This window comes from Pseudopipra pipra, chromosome 25, assembly GCF_036250125.1.
Source record: "Pseudopipra pipra isolate bDixPip1 chromosome 25, bDixPip1.hap1, whole genome shotgun sequence".
Lineage (NCBI taxonomy): Eukaryota > Metazoa > Chordata > Aves > Passeriformes > Pipridae > Pseudopipra > Pseudopipra pipra.
In genome coordinates, this window is record NC_087573.1 from 5,212,357 (window position 1) to 5,232,211 (window position 19,855).

General features: G+C 48.8%; 1 protein-coding gene and 1 long non-coding RNA gene across 2 annotated transcripts in view; both read left to right on the forward strand.

Annotated features, from left to right (window-relative positions):
* Window positions 1-19,855, forward strand: part of LGR6 (leucine rich repeat containing G protein-coupled receptor 6) — a 134,818-nt gene that overhangs the window by 79,234 nt on the left and 35,729 nt on the right. The window contains exons 5-6 of the mRNA XM_064636024.1: window positions 9,291-9,506; window positions 18,267-18,338. Of these exons, the coding sequence (XP_064492094.1) occupies window positions 9,291-9,506; window positions 18,267-18,338 (288 nt within the window). The remainder of the gene's footprint in view (window positions 1-9,290; window positions 9,507-18,266; window positions 18,339-19,855) is intronic.
* Window positions 3,931-6,100, forward strand: LOC135402622 (uncharacterized). Its single transcript, XR_010425193.1, has 3 exons — window positions 3,931-4,044; window positions 4,606-4,637; window positions 5,089-6,100. It is a non-coding gene; the product is annotated as an uncharacterized LOC135402622 (long non-coding RNA).

Below are 19,855 nucleotides of genomic sequence, written 5' to 3' on the forward strand. Positions count from 1 at the left end.
TCTGAGGGCAAGTCAGAAATGAGACATGGCTACTGGGTACATCACAGGCATGGGTGCTGTCAGTAGGAGGAACTCAGCTGGTCAAATTAGAGCCTTTTCTGCTTAGGAGGGAAAAAGCATGAAATGCAATGTGGTTATCCCACTACAATGACCTCAATAGCTTTTTCGAGAAGATTTAAAGACCACACACAGGCTGCTGAATGTATCATCTTCAAGGAACAGTTCTCTTTAGCAGTGCCCCAATAAATCCCTGCCTGTGTTTGTTCTCCATCCATTATTTGCTGTCTTTGAGCAATGAGTTGATGTGAAGTTTATGTAAAGGCAATGTCCATATGTCTCATGCTTGTGAGTGTCAATGCTGTGAACGATCCCCAGATTCATCTCCCAGAAAGACAAGTGTGTTGTGTTGTTTGTCAGACTAACAGCTAAAAGTTAAGCCAACTTCAATCACTTCAGAACTGGAAAATAATACGGAAAAGCAGGTGTCTGCATGAATTGCTATCTCCTCCCAAGAATGGTGGATGTGATATAAGACATAGAAAGCAATGCATCAAATGCATCAGATGCCTCATTTGTGCACACTGGGTGTAAAAAGCAGCAGCTTCATCTCTTTACAGCTTTTGAAATTCTTTCCTGGGATGTGTAGAAAGTAGGTCATTCAGCTCCCAACAACCTTGAGCTGGGCCATCATGTGGCCCCATGATGATCCCCTGAGTCAGTTCCTCTCTTGAGACTTCACCTTCTAATTTTCCCATTCACTGAGCTGGTGGTTGGCAACACTCGGAAGGGGGTGAGGATGAGGGACTCCCTTGCCATGCCCCAACACTTCCAGAATTCACCAGCTGTGCTGCCAAGTGAAGAGGTCACAGCACAGGTGGGTGGTTGAGCTGTGTTTGTCCAGCAGCTTGGCAGTGGTTGTACCTCCCTGGCTGTGCCCGTCAGGTGCTCTAGGCACCTCCAAACTTCTCTGTGTTGACTGTAGCAATCCAGCAGGGCCACCAGGAGCTCCATTTGGATAAGAACTCAAGAGATCACTTACACCAAGCTGAAACTGGTGGTTGCATGTCTGTCTAGATTGTACCTACACTGCAGTTACTGCAGTATTCCCCTTAAATAAGCAAATGTCCCTCAGAAGAGACTCTGGCAAACACTTTAACATAATTCCACTGTCATACCCCTCTCATATGCAATGTCACTTCCCATCTCAGACTGTAAGAGCTGTCAGGAAGAGGTACATGCTACCTTGACTGCCCTCAGTGTGTGTTCCAGGCACATTGTAGACACTAAAAACATTATAATCACAGCTCGCATCCACAATCCACACACGCACTCCTGCCTCCTAAAGTCATATAGTCATATAGCTCCAGAGTGTTTTCCATTGACCTATATTCCAGAGTGTTTTCTATTGACCTTTATTATGGGGACTCATGAACCTTAACCCACTGGCTTATCCACACAAGTCCCTGGGGGGCACAGCACGTCTCTGGTGACAAATCAATAGACACTGTGGACAATGGGTCCCAGATGTTCCATACAGTAGATGTGTCAGTGCAAAAGGGAGATGGGTCCCAGATGTACATGCACTGATGTTTAAGCACTCCTAGTGAACCACAGAGAAGCTTCAGGTAAACTGGAGATAGGAAGGCAAGCAAGGAATGAAAAACATATTTAAACTGGTAACATCTACCATAGAGACATGGAATCATGGAATGGTTTGGATTGGAAGGGATCTTAAAGCTCACCTCCTTCCACCTTGTGCCATGGGCAGGGACACCTTCCACTGTCCCAGGTTGCTCCAAGCCCCGTCCAACCTGGCCTTGGACACTTCCAGGGATGGGGCAGCCACAGCTTCTCTGGGCAACCTGTGCCAGGGCCTCAGCACCCTCACAGGAAAGAATTTCTTCCCAATATCCCATCTAACCCTGCCCTCTGGCAGTGGGAAGCCATTCCTCCTTGTCCTGTCACTCCATCCCTTGTCCAAAGTCCCTCTCCAGCTCTCCTGGAGCCCCTTCAGTAGGCACTGGAAGGGGCTCTAAGGTCTTCCCAGGAGAACACCCCCAGCTCTCCCAGCCTGGCTCCAGAGCAGAGGGGCTCCAGCCCTCAGAGCATCTCCTTGGCCTTCTCTGGACCCCCTCAAAGAGGCCCACGTGCTTCTTGTGCTGAGGGCCCCAGAGATGGACACAGTGCAGGCTTGGCTCTGGGGGTGTCTCGGTGTGCAGTGACCTGCTCAGAGCCCCTCTCCCCAGAGCACAGTGTGTCCTGCTCCTCCTGTCCCCAAGGGCTGTTTTTCGTTCTCTTTCCCAGCTGGCTTGTATGCTTGACAAACACCACGTTTCCCAGCAAATGTGCAGGCCCCACATTGCTTGGCAGGCCTTGGAGCCACTCTGCACAGGCTCTGGCCACTTTCTGTACCTTCTCCATTTCCCTGTGCCTGGCACCATGGCCAAGGGGGGCAATGCCAGGCACACAGAGAGAGGGCTGGTTGGGGGAGCTGGCACAGCTGCCCAGCTGTCAGCAGTTTCTATAGCTGCACAGAGATTTTGGCAATCCTCCTTGTACCGTTCTGACCTGAGGGGTTTTGGAGGTGTCTACAACCAGGGATAACAAAGCCCTCTTGTCTACACCAAAGGCACTTTGTGTGGAGTCTAGGTATTGCTCTGATTTCATTTCCTGAGCATCCCTTGTGGAGGGCTTCCCAGAGAAACATGCCCCATTAAGTCAGGAGTGAAGACTCTTTGCAGTCCAAACAGAGCCCTGCAAACTTTTCCACCAGGTCTTGTTTCACAGCCAACTGCAAACATGTTTGTGTCTTGAACCTCCATTCACTGCCTGGGGTTTTCACAAGAGTTTTCAGCCTGGAAATGGAACTAGGCAACACCTGTGAGTGTTGCTTGAGGGCTGTGAACTCTGCAGGGGCAGAGAGCCCAGGTTTAGAAGCAGGCCTACAAGGTGATAATGTGTCATTCATAGAATAATAGAATGCTTTGGGTTGGAAGGGACCTTAAAGGTCATCTAGTCCAACCCCCTGCAATGAGCAGGGACATCTTGAACTAGATCAGGTTGCTCAGAGCCCCGTTCAACCTGACCTTGAATGTTACCAGGGATGGGACATCCACCACCTCTCTGGGCAACCCGTGTTGGTGTTTCAGCACCCTTATCATAAAAAATTTCTTCCTTATATCTAGTCTGGATCTCCCCTCTTTAAAACCACCACCCCTTGACCTATTGCTACAGACCCTACTAAAAAATTTGTCCCCATCTGTCTTATAGCCCCCCTTTAGGCACTGGAAGGGGCTCTCATGTCTCCCCAGAGACTTCTCTTCTCCAGGTTGAACAGCCCCAGCTCTCCCAGCCTGTCTCCACAGCAGAGGGGCTCCAGGCCTCAGAGTGGCCTCCTCTGGACCCACTCCAACAAGTCCATTCTCCTACCATGTCTGCAGTACATGGTGGCAACAGGAACATAATGGGCAGAGCAGAAATTTAACCCGGTTTCCCTTTTCCAGGTGACCACTGCAATCCTTGGCTGCCTTTGTTCTATCCCAGTTGATATTAGTTGATGGAAGAAGCCCTTGCTCTTCCCCTGGGTTATCTGGGCAGGCTCAGGGACCCAGAACATCCTGCCTCTGTGTGTCCTGGCCCCACCAGGTGCTGTGCCAGGCAGAAAGAGCAGCACGTGTGGAGCTGGCTTGCAGGGGAGTGTGGCAGAAGGGGACAGACTGCCCTCAAGCAGGTGGCTCTGGAGCCATCCTGCCTCCCTTGCTGTGCCCTCAGCTCCTTGCACAGCAGGTTCCCGGGGAGCTCACCAGCCAGGCACTGACTCAGTGTGTCTGGGAGCTCTGCCTGAGAAAGGAGCTGAGGCGTTGGCCCCAGTCGTTAGTAAGTTATCAGAGAAGTTTAGCTGCAGTGACATCATCTCCTTCTTATGTTACTACAAGGAACTCAGATCCTATTATGGGAGAGGAGGTAACTCAGTCGAGCCTTTCAAGATAAACTCAGACAGGAAGAGAGACATGATTGCCTGGAGGCACCAGTTAGACATTTCTGGTGAGATCAGCTCTGTTCAGCTGACACACGTGCACACTGGGGCCAGGGAGACAACCAGCACCTCACTCCAGAGAACGAGTGCCTGGGGGGGTGGGCTTCCTCCCAGGGCTGCTGGGTCAGTCCTCACTCCTTCAACAGCCACAGCTCTTCCTCCAGAACATCCTTTCTTTATGTCCTGTGTTCTGCTGTGGACAGAGAATTACAATGCAGAGGAACTCCCTGGTTTGGAGAGAGTACGGCCCCGTCCAGCACCACTCAGTGCTGCCTGTGATCTTTGGTGGCAAGTCTCCTCCAACTTTGTCAAGGGAAACAACAGCCCAATATATTGCAAAAACTACTGTGAGGGTGGGCTGAAGTCTGAGGTTCCACTGCCCTGTGATGACTGGGCTGTGGGGAACAACCCAGTCTACACTGCAAGCCAGTTACTGCACATAACTGGTCTAAGGCACCCAGACAGTCAGCTCTTACTGGCTCTGCTGTGTGTGAGGAAGGAAAAAAACAGCAGCAACATTTGGGATATTTCCTGACAGCATGGCATTGAGCCTTTCTATTGCTTTCCAGGCTGCAGCAAAGGAACCAACTGGCAGGCTGAGGCATGCTCACATTTAGTGCTGACCTGCCCTTCTCACCGTGGCTCTGCATAGATGTGAACATCCACTCAGGGAACAAAGATGGCAGTGCCTCAGACCAAGACTTTTGATGTTCTTCCAGGCAGCTCACTCTCTACCCACTCCTGTAGTTCTTAAAAAAGAAAATGGAATAAAGTCTGAGGTGTCTGCAGGCCCTTTTAGGCACTTTTGACCCAGTGTCACCTTGAAGTCATATAAATGCCCTGTAACTCTAAGCAGTAGATGCAGCTCTAAAGCCAGGAGCTGAGACTTTCCAGCAGCTGGTGATTTTCATAAGCTGTTGTTCTTGAATGTCCCACTTAAAATCAGCTCCTTCTGAATGCAGTGAGCAGGACAGTGCTCTTCAGGGCCTTGCTTGAGCCCGTGAAGTCCCTTGGAAATCTTGTCCATGCTGACATCTGGAGTCACTCTCCAGACCCACAGCACTGTTTGACAGCAGGTGTGGGATGAAGTCCCACTCCTAAGCCCTCCAGCAGCTCTGTGAAAGAGGCGTCTTCCTCTGTAAGCAACCAACGGGTTAAAGCTTGCAAGGAAAGCCAACTGAGTGATTTGGTGAAAGAAAGATTAAAACATCTCCGTGGAAGGTGAGGAGCCAGCCCCAGCCTGCGCTGTCCCATTTACCCACTAATCGGCCCAATTATCTCAGGTATAAATCATAACACAAAACACTTACAGAGCCAGAGTCACACACTGAAGAAAGGAGAGAACTGTTGGGTTGGTTTTTGTTTAGTATAATTGATATAATTACGAACAACTCCGTGCCAAGAACTTCAGCTTTTCTGCTTCCAGAAGAGAGTAGAGAGCTGTCTGAAAGCCATAGCAATTAGCAATCCCCACATGCACAGCTTTTATTAGAAAGAATGCACCTCTATTCCAGAAAGAGCCAGCAGGTCCCTGAGGAGCAATTAAACATCCCAGAGACCTTTTGGTGCCAGGAATGCAGCTGTCACTGAATCCATGTTCCCTGTCCCCTCGTCAATGCTGCAAAGGCACTTCAGGAGTCCTGCCCATTATGCTGCCTATGAAATGCCTTCACTTGTAACTTCCTTGTTCCTAATTTTAACTTCCCTGGCTCCAGGTAGGTGCATCTTGCTGTGCTGAGGTCCAAGCAGGCTGCTGTTTCTGAGAAGGCTCAGGCCCAGTACATCACTACCAGCAGAAAGTCTCCCTGTCACTCTGCTGAGGAATCTGTCTGGGCTCTGATCTCCACACTCTGAAGCAGATTAAGACAGTAATTATGTGGCTGAAGCTCCCCAACACCTCCTGAGCATGCGACCCCAGAGAGTGTCTTATGGCCAGTGGCCAGATATTCACAACTCACCACGTTGCCACTAGGCAGCTCCTGCAGAGCTGAGGGGCAGGAGAGCTGGGGTTCATCTGAGTCTTGCAGAGGTGACCTCTCACTGCCAGCAAGGTGTGGAGATGTGGAGCAGAGTCTGGCTTGGAGCTGCGGCAGGTCCAAAGGCAGAGGTCATCCAGGAGCATTAACAATCTCCTTGGATAGATCCAAGTTATTGGCCCTGTACTAACCAGAGGGAGGTGTCCCTCAAAAAAAAATCCCCCAAGGCCCCCAGGCTGCCTCACTGGCACTTTTCATACTGATGGACCAGGGAAAAAAGAGCCTTTCCTGAGAGTGTGCTAAATAGCCCTGGAGCAAAGCCATGGACATTTATGGTTTCCCCAGCTCCTGGGGCACTGTCACACTGAAACCAAACTCCCTTGTGGGTCATGTCTTCACCCAGGAGTTCATGAAAAAAGTGAGACATAAAATCAGACAGCCATGGGCTCCACCTTGCTCCCCTGTCCCTGTCCCTGTCCCTGCCCCTGTCCCTGCCCCTGCCCCTGTCCCTGCCCCTGTCCCTGTCCCTGTCCCTGTCCCTGCCCCTGTCCCTGTCCCTGTCCCTGTCCCTGTCCCTGCCCCTGTCCCTGTCCCTGTCCCTGTCCCTGCCCCTGTCCCTGCCCCTGCCCCTGTCCCTGCCCCTGTCCCTGTCCCTGTCCCTGTCCCTGTCCCTGTCCCTGTCCCTGTCCCTGTCCCTGTCCCTGCCCCTGTCCCTGTCCCTGTCCCTGTCCCTGTCCCTGCCCCTGTCCCTGTCCCTGCCCCAGCTCACCCTGCTGTACCAGTCTTTGGCTCTTCTTTAGCATCTCCGTTTCTGAAAGCTTAATTTGTTTTGAGAAATGATAACTATTCTCTGTGGATATTTTCATTGTCTGTTCCTTAATTAATTAAACTTGAAACTCAGCATTCACTTTAAAAAAGTTTTCAGTAAACATATAGGGATTTGGATGAAAGAATGTCTCCAGGAAAAGTAAGCAATACTTCTTTTTTTTTTTTTTTAGCAGATTATGATGCCAAAAACTAACAGACTTCTTATGCTGAGGAAGGAATGGAAAAAAATAAGAAAAGATTAACATTTCCCACACAATTTTTGTCAGAAAGTTCTTGTTTGTCCTAAAACATTTTCATGAATATGTTTTCAAATAGAATCTTTAATCTTACCTTGAGCTGCTGCAGGGTTTGCTTTTCTGCTCTTTACTCTTTGGGTTTGTTGTCTCAGAAGGATGAATGATGTTGTTCACTGACTCGATTGCAATCTTGGGGACACTTGGTAAATTGAGGCAGAACTTGAAACATGCCCACCCTCTTCAACAGGAAAATTCACAATTCATTGTCCTATATCAGCCCTCTGAGCAAAAATGCAAATCCTGTGGCAGTGAAAGTGATATTTGGCTGTGATGTGCTTTTCTCATCCACAGAAGAATCAACAGAGCTGGCTGAGAAACTCTCAGCTGAACAGCCTTGCACCAGGAAATGTCACTTTGTGGCAATGCAAGAGTGGTGGAATCCAGGAAAATAGAATCACAGACAGTACCTCACCAGCCTCGGTGGTTAATACATTAATGTGGCAAAATGGGAGTAATAAAATAGTTATTTAACCCATCCTAGATGATCACTTCAGTCTGAGGTGATGCTGTATCAGAACTTGTACACTGCATTGAAAGGACATTTGTCCAAGGGAGATCTCAGGAAGGTTTGACTGCACTTCTCAACCAGGTTCAAATTTCCATCTTTGTCCAGCCAGGGCAGGAAATGCTTCTTTCTGTGGTGTAGGGAAAGGTCTGTTTCCCAGGATCACCTGAGAGTTTCACGCAGGAAATACCTCCCATACCCCATGCAGGGAGCACGGGCTGACCCGGCCTCTTCCCTGCTCCCACCTGAGATGGGACGTTTGGTCTCCTCCTGCAGACCAGAAGTTCATTGCAGTGCTTTGTGACCTAGGAAATGTTTGTGCTCTTTGAATAAGGGTCTAGTGCCAGGGGGGTAACTTTAATCAAAAATATTACTTTATGTACTATAAGTAACACAGTCAAGAATACTAATTTCTTTACCACAAACCTTTTAGGAGGATTGTTGAGTTGAGGGCTGTGCCGTGACAGCTCTGTTAACTTCCTTCTCTCATGCTTTGATAAGAAACAAAGTGCTTTCTCGTTGCAATTTGAATTCAGAGATCTTTCCTTTAGATAGCTTGGAAAAATAAAATAAGCTGTGTTGGCTGATGGAAATTAAAATTTGCTTTTTCCTTGGTATAATTGTTTCCTGGTATTTCATCCAAATGTGAAGTGTTTTCCTCTTATATTTTGGTTTTAAAATCTACAGATAACACATTGTATCCTGCTCACCATTGTTGCAACAAGAGATCTTTAGAGAGATGTTTTCCAAACCTAACTTTTAAACTTTTTTCGTAATAAGATTAATATTTTTTGGCTTCTCGTTCTATTTTGAAGCAAAAACAAGTCTTCAAAATTAAAGTTTCTCACCAAATTAAACCTCAAATTCGGCCGCCTTAAGGTTTTCATCATGATTTAAAAAAAAAGCCATTGGCAAAGGAAGGGGGCAGAAAGGCCCAAACTTGTGCAACACAAGAACACGGGTTTAGTTCCTGCACGGTGACATAGGGTGTGACTCCTCCACAGTGCCTTTGCAGGCACCTCTGGGTGCTCTGGTCAGATGCTGGACCCCAAGCAGGGCTGCCACGTATCTCACATTTGCAGACAAATCCTTCTCTTGTGGGGCTTTGGCAGCCTGGTTTGGTTTGGCTGTGGGTGTGAGAGGGCTGTGGGGTACCCCAGACTGGGCCGTGGGGTTTTGGCAGCCTGGTTTGGTTTGGCTGTGGGTGTGAGAGGGCTGTGGGGTACCCCAGACTGGGCCGTGCCTCCGCAGATCGCTCGGGCAGATCCATGGCAAGCCCAGCCCCAGGGGATGCAGCTTTGATGCTCAGTTTTAAGGGGGGTGGCTGCAAGCCACAGCTGGCCAGTGCCCGTCTGGGGGGCCCACATGGAAGGACTCAGCCCAACCACTGCGTTTCAGAAGCTGCCATCCATTGGCAGCACCGAAGGACCATCAATAAAGGATGATCCTTGGCGGCGGTCAGACATCTCCCAGCATAGGCAGGAGCCTTCTGATGCCTTCTTTTGTTAATCACTATTTACAGCCTAATCCAATCTCCCTGGCCATCGACCCATCCCAAGGCGTCACTCTCTTTGCATAACACTGCGGGCAGGGAGAGCAATGAAAGATCGGTCTCTCACTGATCCCCACCCTGTTTCTTTCCCACTCAGACGCCTGGATGCAAATCTCATCTCCGTGGTGCCCGAGAAGAGCTTTGAGGGGCTGCTCTCCCTGCGTCACCTGTGGCTGGACGACAACGCCCTGACGGAGATCCCTGTCCGAGCTCTGAACCACCTGCCAGCGCTCCAAGCCATGACCCTGGCACTCAACCAGATCTGGCACATCCCCGATTACGCCTTCCAGAACCTCAGCAGCCTCGTGGTGCTGTAAGCCTTCTCCACTTCTTACCCCCCTGCAGCCACGGCATCCTCTGGCTGGGACAAGGTGCTGCCCGTGCCTGGCCCGGGGGTCCTCCTCCTGTGGGAAGACCTGGGGGTCACTCCCCAGAAGCAGCTTTTTGCTGCCGGGGCAGAGGTTTTGTTCAAAGGGTCGGGGAATACCCATCATTTGATAAGAAATGCTAAAATTGCCTCTTTCCGTTTTTTTTTCATAGTTTCCCCACTTTTAACTGAAGAGCTAAAAAGCTCCCCGATATAATTCAAGAAATGCTTTGTATTTAAAAAAAAAAATAGTATCTGGAAACAAAAAACAGATTTTTTTTCCTTGAAGAATCAAGCAACCAAAAGCTTCTTATTTCTTTTCCTTCTTCCAATCCCTGTGTTAAAACTAGGGGAATTTCTAGCAACATGAACAAAAATTAAACTGCAACAACTTGCAGTCAGGTCAAAAAAGCAATATTCTTATTTCTTGGAAAGCATACCAAAAGACCCCCTTTTTTCACCAAATATGATTTTAAACCAGAGGTCTAACCTCAGCACCTTGTCCAAGCCCATGTCTTCTCATTTGCATGACTGTGTTCCACCTTCAGGTCAGATGTTTTTGCAGTGGTTGCTGTCCAGTTTGCACTATGAGCACTTTCCTGACAGTGTTTGGGGCGATGTGGAGAGCAGTGCTGCTCCAGGATACCTGCTCCAGGAGGGAAACATTCACTCCACAGGCAGAGAGATACTAAACCACTCACAACCCACAATCAGAATAAGAACTGATGCCTCTGGCAGCTGCTCAGGAGGGACATCCTTTCTATCAACAGAGGCTTGTAGATTATCTTGCTTTTAAAAGGAAATTTACATATGCAAATAGCTGCTCATTAATTCTTTGGTGTTGATTAGCAAGTTCAGGTGTGATTGTCAACTGCTTTACAGCTCCTCTATCCACATGAAATGCCACCTCCAGTTTGGTAATTTGTACTGATACCAGGGTGTTAAGTAACCTCAGCATGTAGTGCCTTAGTGAAAGTTTAGCAATTATTTTCCTTTCAAAATTTAAAGTGTTTACTGAAGCCATCCAGCATAGAAAGTGCTTGGACAAAGCACAGTTCAGGGTTTTATTAAACATCAACTTCAGCTGTTTAGACAAAGCATAAAGGCTTATTTAGGAGAAATGTGAAAAGCAACTTGAGAAAAGTCAAAAAAGTAGTTTTCACCCACAATAGTGCTCGTTCTGCAAGGCAACCCATGGCCACCATAATGCAACCACTTCAGTCAGCTTTAATAATTCGCCCAGCGGGTGAGCTGACATTTGGGGTTTTATTTCAGCCTCCAAAGCATGCTGCTTTCATTTGGGTTTACCCCATACTCTGGGCGAGAAGCAACTCCTTAATTAAACAGGCAAGCTTGAGAAATAAAAGTCATTGACCATTAGGTCACAAGGGAGAGAATAATGTCCCACCACATACAATTGGAAGGGAACACATGTGTGATCCTGCCAGGCTCTGTGGGACACGATGCTACATTTTTGTGGGATCACAAGTGTTTGGCAGAACTGGCCCCATAAATCTCTCCCATGCTTCCATGCAAACCCTTGTCAGCACACAACCAGTGGAAAGTCACCCAGTGTTCCTCCTGTCCCCTACCAGGGATGTGTCCTCGCTCCAGACTCACCCACCAAGCTGACAAACAAATGTCCCCAAAAGCCAGCCAAGCTGGAGAGGAGACTTTCCCTACCGGGATGCAGATGATACATCCATGCATTCCTCTGGAAATGTCTGGATCTGCAGGTAGATGGAGAAAAGCTGGCTGCTGCCATAAACACCGGGAACTTCCAGCCCCAGAGGTGTTAAAAGGAGCCCCTGGGGGAGGAGAGCCCAGGGCAGATGTGGATGAGCACAGAAGAATCTCTTCTATTCAGCCTGATCAATACTCACAGACACAGCTGACCATGGCTGAGGGCAGGAGCCTCCCAGGTGCAGAGATGTGCTGCTGTTCCTCCTCCACACACCTTGGGCCTTTGGGAGAGATGTGGGTGACCATCCTGCACTGCCACAAGGCACCAGCATCAGAGTATCCCAGCCTCAGTCTGGAATACTTTAAGGCTTCAGTCTCTGCTAATAAATTACACCTTTGCTGTGGAATTCCCTGATCTTATTCCCATCTATTGCTGGGTTGCAGGCACTTCAGTGAGCAGAGCCTCCTGTAAATCACTCATCATGAAATCCATGAGTCTCAGTAATTGGCACCATCCTTTCCCAGTTTTAACAACACATGCTCTGTGTGCTGGGATGCTGGCACTGTGCTGGGATGGCAGAAGGGAGGTGGATCTTTGATCAGGGTAGCTCATGGGAATAGGATACTGAATGTGTTACCTCCCAGTCTCATCTACTCAGGATCAAATGTATCTCAGTATCTGCAAGCAGAAATAGTCATGAATACTTTTCAGCTAATAGTTTGTATGAAGCAAAGGTTGTTTTACAAAAAGCATCTTCTTTCTTGAGCATAAAAGATTTTTCATTTAGCAGTCAGCATCTGAAACCCCCATGCTGCTGCGCTGACAGGCCGATACAGTGCATGACAGCAGTTCTCATTAGTGTCCCTCCTCTCCTCTGTCAGCTGAATTCAGCAGAAAGTCAAGTCTCGAGCCAGGAATCACAGCACCTCTTTCAAGTCCTGCTGCCCAGAGGGGTCCGCAAGTAAAATCTTACATGGATGAATTCAGGATCCATTGCCAAGAAATCCCCCACGCTGCAGATGTGTCCTTGCTGCCACAGCTCTGCAGTGGGCTGCAGTTCCCTCCTTTCCTGATGTCATCAAAGGAGCTCTCAGCAAAGATGCTCTGAGTGACCCCTCCAAAACAGGCCAAGCAGTAGAGAGGTTTGCCCTGTAATAAGGGACCTGGATAGAGAAAGCCTTAGAGTAGTTTTGCTTTCATCACATAGCAGAGAATCCCTTAAGTTAACACAAATGAGGGCAAAACCCAGATTCTTCCCTGTTTGGGTCCACAGGGAGCCTTATCTCCTGGAAACCAGCCTGACTCAAACATTTCTGCAATGTTGAACATCCACTGTCAAAAGGACCCTCACATGCAGAGGGTCAACTTGGTCCCATAATGCAAAAGAGATGCTCCTCTCCTCTAATCTGGCCCTGACCCTAGTCTACCTGCTCACAAGTCTTTCAAAAACAAGGACCGTGGGAAAAGTTGTTTTCATGTCACAACCAGTTACTTTTGCTTCAAGCCCTCTAATATTTGTGCTCTGCATCCACCTGCTCTGTGCCATCGCTGTATTTGTTACTGTCTGTTGTACCCTTCCCTCATCTCAGTTCCCCCTTTCCACTTCCCATCCAGCTACCTGATTTGAAACATGGAAGCTCAGAAAGATTTGGGTTAAAGCTCATCTCATTCCACCCCCTGCCATGGGCAGGGACACCTTCCACTATCCCAGGTTGCTCCAAGCCCTGTCCAACCTGACCTCGGACACTTCCAGGGATGGGGCAGCCACAGCTTCTCTGGGCAACCTGTGCCAGGGCTTCCCCACCCTCACAGGGAAGAATTTCTTCTAATATCTAATCTAAATCTACCCTCTTTCAGTTTAAAGCCTTTCCCCCTTGTCCTGTCACTATCTGTCTGTGTAAAATTAGAACATAAGTTAACATATGACACTTGCTTGTTCCTTCCCACCTTCAGAGGGAGAGACCAGATCTGCACCCTGTATCAAAGACAAAAATTAATTCTACTTTATACAGTGGCACAATGCCATTCTCTGCCTATTTTCCCTTTTCCTGTCATCCCTGTCATTTGATTTGCTCTTTTGACAGCTACTAAACACCAAGACCTCCTTCATGGAGAGATTTAAAAGTCTGTTAGTGTGTAAGCTCATATAAGACTGGTTCTCCCTGCTACAGCACTTGACTGAATTCCAGCTGATGTTTTATTTTCAAGGAAAAGCCACTCACCTGCAAGTGCTTCCTTCCTAGGCCACCCAGCAGCACCTTCCAGCTGAATGTGTGAATGTAGTAAATGAGGGATCTTTAGTAGAACTCCTCTTTCTTACAGTTTTTGTCATGTAAGGACACGATGCAGCTCTCTCTCTAACAGCATGGTTTAGTGACTGGAAGAGAAAATCAGTTTCCAAGACTCCTGGTTTCCCCTTCCCATTTTAGTCCTCATTCTGGTGTAACTCTGGCCAAAACTTTCAAAAGGGACCACTGCTTTTCAGTTTCTTCCTGGCCTGGGAGCCAACCTCAAAGAGCCCTGCTTTCCAGGGATGTTGAGCACCAGTTGTTTCTGCTGATGGATGTGGGACTCGGAGCTTCCCAGCACCACAAACCCCAGTCTGGTGGATTGGAGCATCAGGATGACCCTGGGAATCACTGTCCTCACCTGTGCAAGGGAGTTACAAGTCCCTCTCTGAGAAGTTCTTGGGAACCTCAGTGTTGGCAGGGAATGCCAGGCATGTGCAATTCATTATCATGAAGAACAATATTGCCTGGAACATCTGGGTCCCATTCATGAGCCTTTTAATTTGCAGAAGTGCCTTTTCTCTCAGAGGACCAGGCTCGCTGCCTTGGCAAAAGTGAATTTCCCTCTCCAGCACTTGAGGAAGAAGCAAATCATGCTCTAATGCACTCTGAGAATGTCACTTCTGATCGAGCTTTATTCTTCACCAGACAAGTCTCATGCTGGTCCTTCACTGCCGGAAACAATCCATGGAATTTGCACCATTTGTGAGTTAGGTTTCTCTACTTATCCATGTCCAAGTTGAGGAAAAGGAGAATTTTGCCACAATAGAGATGCAAGTTCATCATGGCAATGGCTGGTGCAGTGGAATAATTCATATCGTGTCAGATTTGAGCTTGGTTCAAATCATCTAATGCAAATAACTGATGGAAAGTGTTTGCATTTGTCCTTTTTGAGAAGAGAAAAATGAAGTCATTAAAAATGAAAGCAATGGCGAATCCACCATTTCTCTTTGTAGTCTGTTCCAGTGGTTATTCATCCTTAGTGTTAAAAAAAATAAAGCTCGTATTTCCCATTTGAATTTTCTTTGGCTTTGACTTCAGACATTTGTTCTTATTATTCTTTTCTCCACTAAATCACAGAACCATTTTAGTACCCAGTTTGTAAGCAGGAAGAATCCTATACATTACACTGCACTCATCCCCTTGATCTTATTTTTAATAAGCTAAACAGATTGAGTTCTCTAAGTCTCCACCCTAGTTTTTTCCAGCCCTTGGATCATTTTTATTGCTCTTCTCTACACCCATTTCCAGTTATCAACGTCCAGTTAACAACGTGGATCCCAGCAATACTTTGGGCCTGCCAGAGCTGGTTTCACCAGTGTACAGTGCAGATGTTGACACGATTTCCCTTTCCTTGCTCATCCAGTCAAGCACCTTCATAAAAGCAGCATCTAGGCATTAGCTCAACCTGCTTTCCTCGTGTCTAAGACAAATGCCCAGTCCCCTTGGAGATTGCATTGCCAGAGTTGGAGCTAATGCCTGTGTTGGACTGTCTCTCAGTTAAGTACCAGACTGCTCTCCAGGATCCTTTAATCCACTGGAAAAATAAATGGAAAAGGAAATGAAATTAAAATGAAACAAATTCCACTAGGGGTGCTGCATGAACGATGGGGGAAAAAATCACATTTATGCTCCATTTCTGATACGTAATTATTGGCAAGGACAGAAAATCTTCCTTCTGGAATCTGTTGTGCACTTCTTATTGTGGGTCAGAAATTAATCTCGTAGGGTTGGATTTTTTCTGCTTTGTTTCTAAATTCTCATCACCTGAGGCACCAGCCAAGCTGCAGCATCTCTCCCCAGCCTGTCTGCAGGATTCTGACGAATCGTTTATGTTGGTTTCAGCGAGACACAGCGTGGGTTCACCTGGCACAGCAGAGGAGCTCACTTGTCCCACGTCACTTGTGCTGCTGCAGGAGTGCCTGGGCCAGTGTCCCACCCTGCCAGAGGTGCAGTGTGACAACTGCTGTTGCAGAGAGCATGTGTTCCAATGGAAGTGCATAGCTGAGAACATAGCAGCACAACCACAAAACAGCAGTGACTGTCCTCCTCCCTGGGCAAAGCCTCTTCCATGGATGATTGCCCAAACCCATCCTCCCTCCACAGCACTGACCACACAGGAAGAGACACAGATCCTTGCCAAGGAGAACGATGAGTTCTAGCTCTGATAGCAAGGGCTTAAACATTTCCCAAATTTTTGAATCCTGAGGGTTGTTTACAGCCCAGAACCAAGGACCTCCAGTTGTTATCAAACCAGCTGTAATTTACAGGGCAGAATATAACGTCGTGTGGGCTGAGCTCAAATTGACAGGCACTGGAGATGTTGCAATTCCACTTGTTAAAATTTGTTTACCAGGGGAGGAAAAGAAAAGGCAGGATGGAAGACAGGAACGTCTTTTCAAGTGTTTACCTTTCCAGCTCTCTTGTTTCTATTATTGCCATGTGGTTGGGTAACTCTAGAGTTCAGCTTGGACAGCAAATTTTTTATAACTCCCTTTTTTGGTTGCTCATAATTTTCTCACCAACAAAGAACTTCCTTCGGATGATTTTAATTACTCTGCCTCCAAACAGAGCACTTTAGAGCCAAATATAAACACAGCAGGTGATTGCTTTGGTATGCTGTCTCCTTGCCTGACTGCAGTGATAGCAGTCAGCTGCTCAGCATGTCCGAGCTTGGACAAGGTGTCCTGTCACACCGTCCCAGCAAAGCTCCAGGGATTTCCCTGGCATTCAGCATTCCCTTCTCCCCTTGGAGCAGACAGGGATATGGGGCACAGAGTTCTTGTGGTACCTCTTAATGTGGTTCCAGAGCAACTGCAGACCCAACCCCTCTCTTTGCCAAATGCAGTATCCAGTGCTCAAAGGGACCCAAAATGGTTGGCACCACCAAGCAAAGAAAGGGCAGTATGATCTGAAGCTGCAACATTTGATAGACAAGACCATCTAGATTCAAACTTCTCTTCTTGTGACAATGAGAAGTTTCTCCTGTAAAATTCTCATTTTGATCTCAAGCTTCTTTTCTCCTCTAAAAGTCACAATCCAAGTTTTCTTGCAGGCAACATCCTTTTCTTTTTTTCCCGTTTGCTTAAAGGAGCAAACATATTTTATCATACATCTTTCCCCTCCCTTCCCCTTCCTCTGAAATGTTTGTATGTTCTCATCCCAATGACAAACATCCGTCTCGGGCTGGTTTCTGTTTTGCAAGCCCCTACCAAACTGCCCTAGAGCCTGACTGTTCCTCCACTCCCAGCTCCCTCCTGTTTTACCCTAGAATATTTGGCAGTGGGAGCTGCCTGTGCTCAGCCAAACAACTCACACTTGAATCCAGGTGGAGTGAGAGATTTTTTCAAGCTGAGGCAGATTTAGATCAAGCAACAAGAAAAAGTCATTGATCCACCTGCCAGCGTGGAGCCTCCCCCAGGCTCTTGGAAGGAGGCAGCAGCATTGGACAAAGGCTGGTGCATCCCTGGCATTGAGGAGGGAGAAAAGGACCCCCAAGGCAAGTGGAGTCTCTGCCCTGAGAGAGAGGAGGAAAGGGAGTGGCCTTTGCAGAGGACCTTACCTCCTCGGTGGGCATTTAGCCACACAGACCACACCACTGCAAGCATGGACAGCACTAAGGGGGTTGAGTGAAGGCTGGTAGAAGTGCAGGCTGGGCAGCAGTGGGTTGTCTTCTTCTGCTTTTCAGCAGACTTTCCTCAGACTGCTCACAAGAACTCTCTCCATGAACTTGGAGGTGCCCTTGCATGGGATTTCAGAGGGAGATGCACAATTAGCCACACAGCTCACACCAGCTGTAAGGGAAGATGGCAGAAGCACTCGGATGTACACACACACACAGAGCCTCTGCAAACAGAGAGGAAGGATCCGGGGATTAAGGCCTTGGGTTTGCCAAAAGACTGAGACATGGGAGTGAGGGGCCCACAGAAACAGAGAATCCAGGACTCCAGGCACTTATCACCTACAGAGCTTCCAAGGCAAAATTACCCCAGGTGGCTTCACAGGGCACCCCCAGCATTTGGCTCTCCAGTGCCAGTGTTAAGGCTGGGAGCTCCAGAACCTTTAAGCACTAGATATTCATGTCATGTAGCACCAGGATGAAGGAAAATAGGGAAATAATTGTTCCTGTAGTGCATCAGCCTGTGGCATGGCCCCAGCACTTCAGCCAGGCCACTCTGAAGCATTAAACTGAAGACAACTCTCATCGCAACCAAACTGGAGCTGGTCCAGGAACTGGCAGCATTTTCAATTATTTTACAAGTGAAGATAATAGACTGTGACTAAGAGGATGATTTTGAACTCAAAGCCTTCTTGCTGCTACTAAGGCTCCGAGGAGTCCAAATATGATTGTGTCCTTAGGTATCACCCAGTGCCCATGAACAGCTGTTGAAGCTGCACAGTGGGCTGGGCCCAGGGTAAGAGCTCTGGGGTGTTTCTTGAAACTTCTTTCTTAAGCGTGTTCATCCACAGTCACCTGGCAGTTGTGAAGATGGAGATCTCAGGGAAACTCCTACATCAGTCTGGAATTCCTGAGGGAATTGGGAGCTCTGCAGCTGCTCTGCAGGCACTATGGCACTCTGCATGTGTCTCATGTGGCAAGAGAGGGAACCCTATAAGCCCTCTCAGCATCCCAGCCCAGGCTGTGCTCAGCTTGAAGGATGTCCTGGACCACAGCTCAGGCCACAGAAAAAGGTCAGCTTGCACCCCCACTGACCATCTCTGTTTTGTCCACAGGCACCTGCACAACAACCGGATCCAAAGCCTGGGAGCCAACGGCTTTGATGGGCTGCACAGCTTGGAAACCCTGTGAGTCACCCGTTTTATTCTCTGTCCTGAAGAGCTGGTGTGTGTTCATCTCCCCCAGCACAGCCTGCAGGAAAGGGGGTCAGCCCCACTGCACGTCACTGGTCACCATGCACTGAGGGCAGCAGCAGGGCAGGCTCCAGGCACCAGCACGAGCAGATGCCCAGGGCACAGGGCTCACTGGGGAGTGAGAGACTGGACTTTCTCCCTGTAGCTGTGCAGGCTAGTCTGGCTGTGCTGCTGCTGCAGAGGGATCTGTGCATGTGGGTAGAGTGGCTGGGAGGGGGCTCTGAGGCCCTGGGCACCAGTCTAGTCCAGGTGCAATCCCAAAAGCTTGAATACATGCTCTGCTGAGGGAATGTGTCCCCTTCCTCACCACGTGCACATGGTCCCAAAGCCTCCTCAACACCTGACCGCCAAAACAAGGAGCTGGCTTGAGTGAGGGGCCAGTAGAGTCCTCAGGGATCTGTGGAGTATCCCTGTTTGAGATGGTCTCATGTCCCCTGGCATCACCTGTAGCCAGCTGACTTCATCTTGCACCATATGCTTGGCATGGCTGGGTAGCAATCCATCAGAAGACTGCAGGGAGGATGGGAAGCAGGAATGAACTCTCCTCCAGGACATATCTTCAGGAAGGTAGATTGAGATTGGAAGATATTCTTTACTCAGAGGGTGGTGAGGCCCTGGCACAGGTTGCCCAGAAGGGCTGCGGCCCCATCCCTGGAAGTGTTCAAGGCCAGGTTGGACGGGGCTTGGAGCAACCTGGTCCAGTGGGAGGTGTCCCCCATGGTTGCAATGTGGAACAAGATGAGCTTTAAGGTGCCTTCCAACCGAAACTGTTCCGTGATTTGGTGATTAGAGGCAGGCAGCTCACTCTGAACTCAAGGAGAGTTAAATCTGACAGCCTGGCCACACATACCCTGTGCTGTGACAGCTGCATGAATGGCCAGGGCCTCATGTGCCTGCATTGGCCCAGGAGGAAACACAAACAAGCAAACAAATAAATCGGGGCTCTGAAAGACTGGAAGAGGTGGCTGATGCCTTCAATCGTGCAGAAACATGCAGGCTTGGGGTCAGAGTCAGGCCCTCGCTCCTTGCCAGAGAGAATTAGGGGGTCTGGTTCATGGCAAAAGGAGGTGCTGCTTCCCAGCATTCAAGTGCCACTCAATGAGACAAGGCCCCTCTGTGCCCAGCACGGTGCCAACAGCAGCTATCAGGCGCGAGTGGCAGCAGCAGGCAAGCCCTTGGTCCCCAGACACGCTCCTCAGGGCAGGACCATGACAGGCATTGTCTCTTCCTTTCAGACTGGCAGATCCTGGGGCCACCCAGAAGGGCTCAGCTGGGGAGAGGTTGAACTGTGCCAGGGGTAGGAGGCTGATGGATGGTCTCCTCTGGTGACCCATGGGTCCCCCACCACTGTGCCAGCTTGGCTCCCTCCCCAGTCGTTTCTGGTGGTCGCAGAGCCGTGGCACCCAGGCAGCACAAAGGCAGGCGAGCTGCAGGAGGAAGCAGAGAACTCA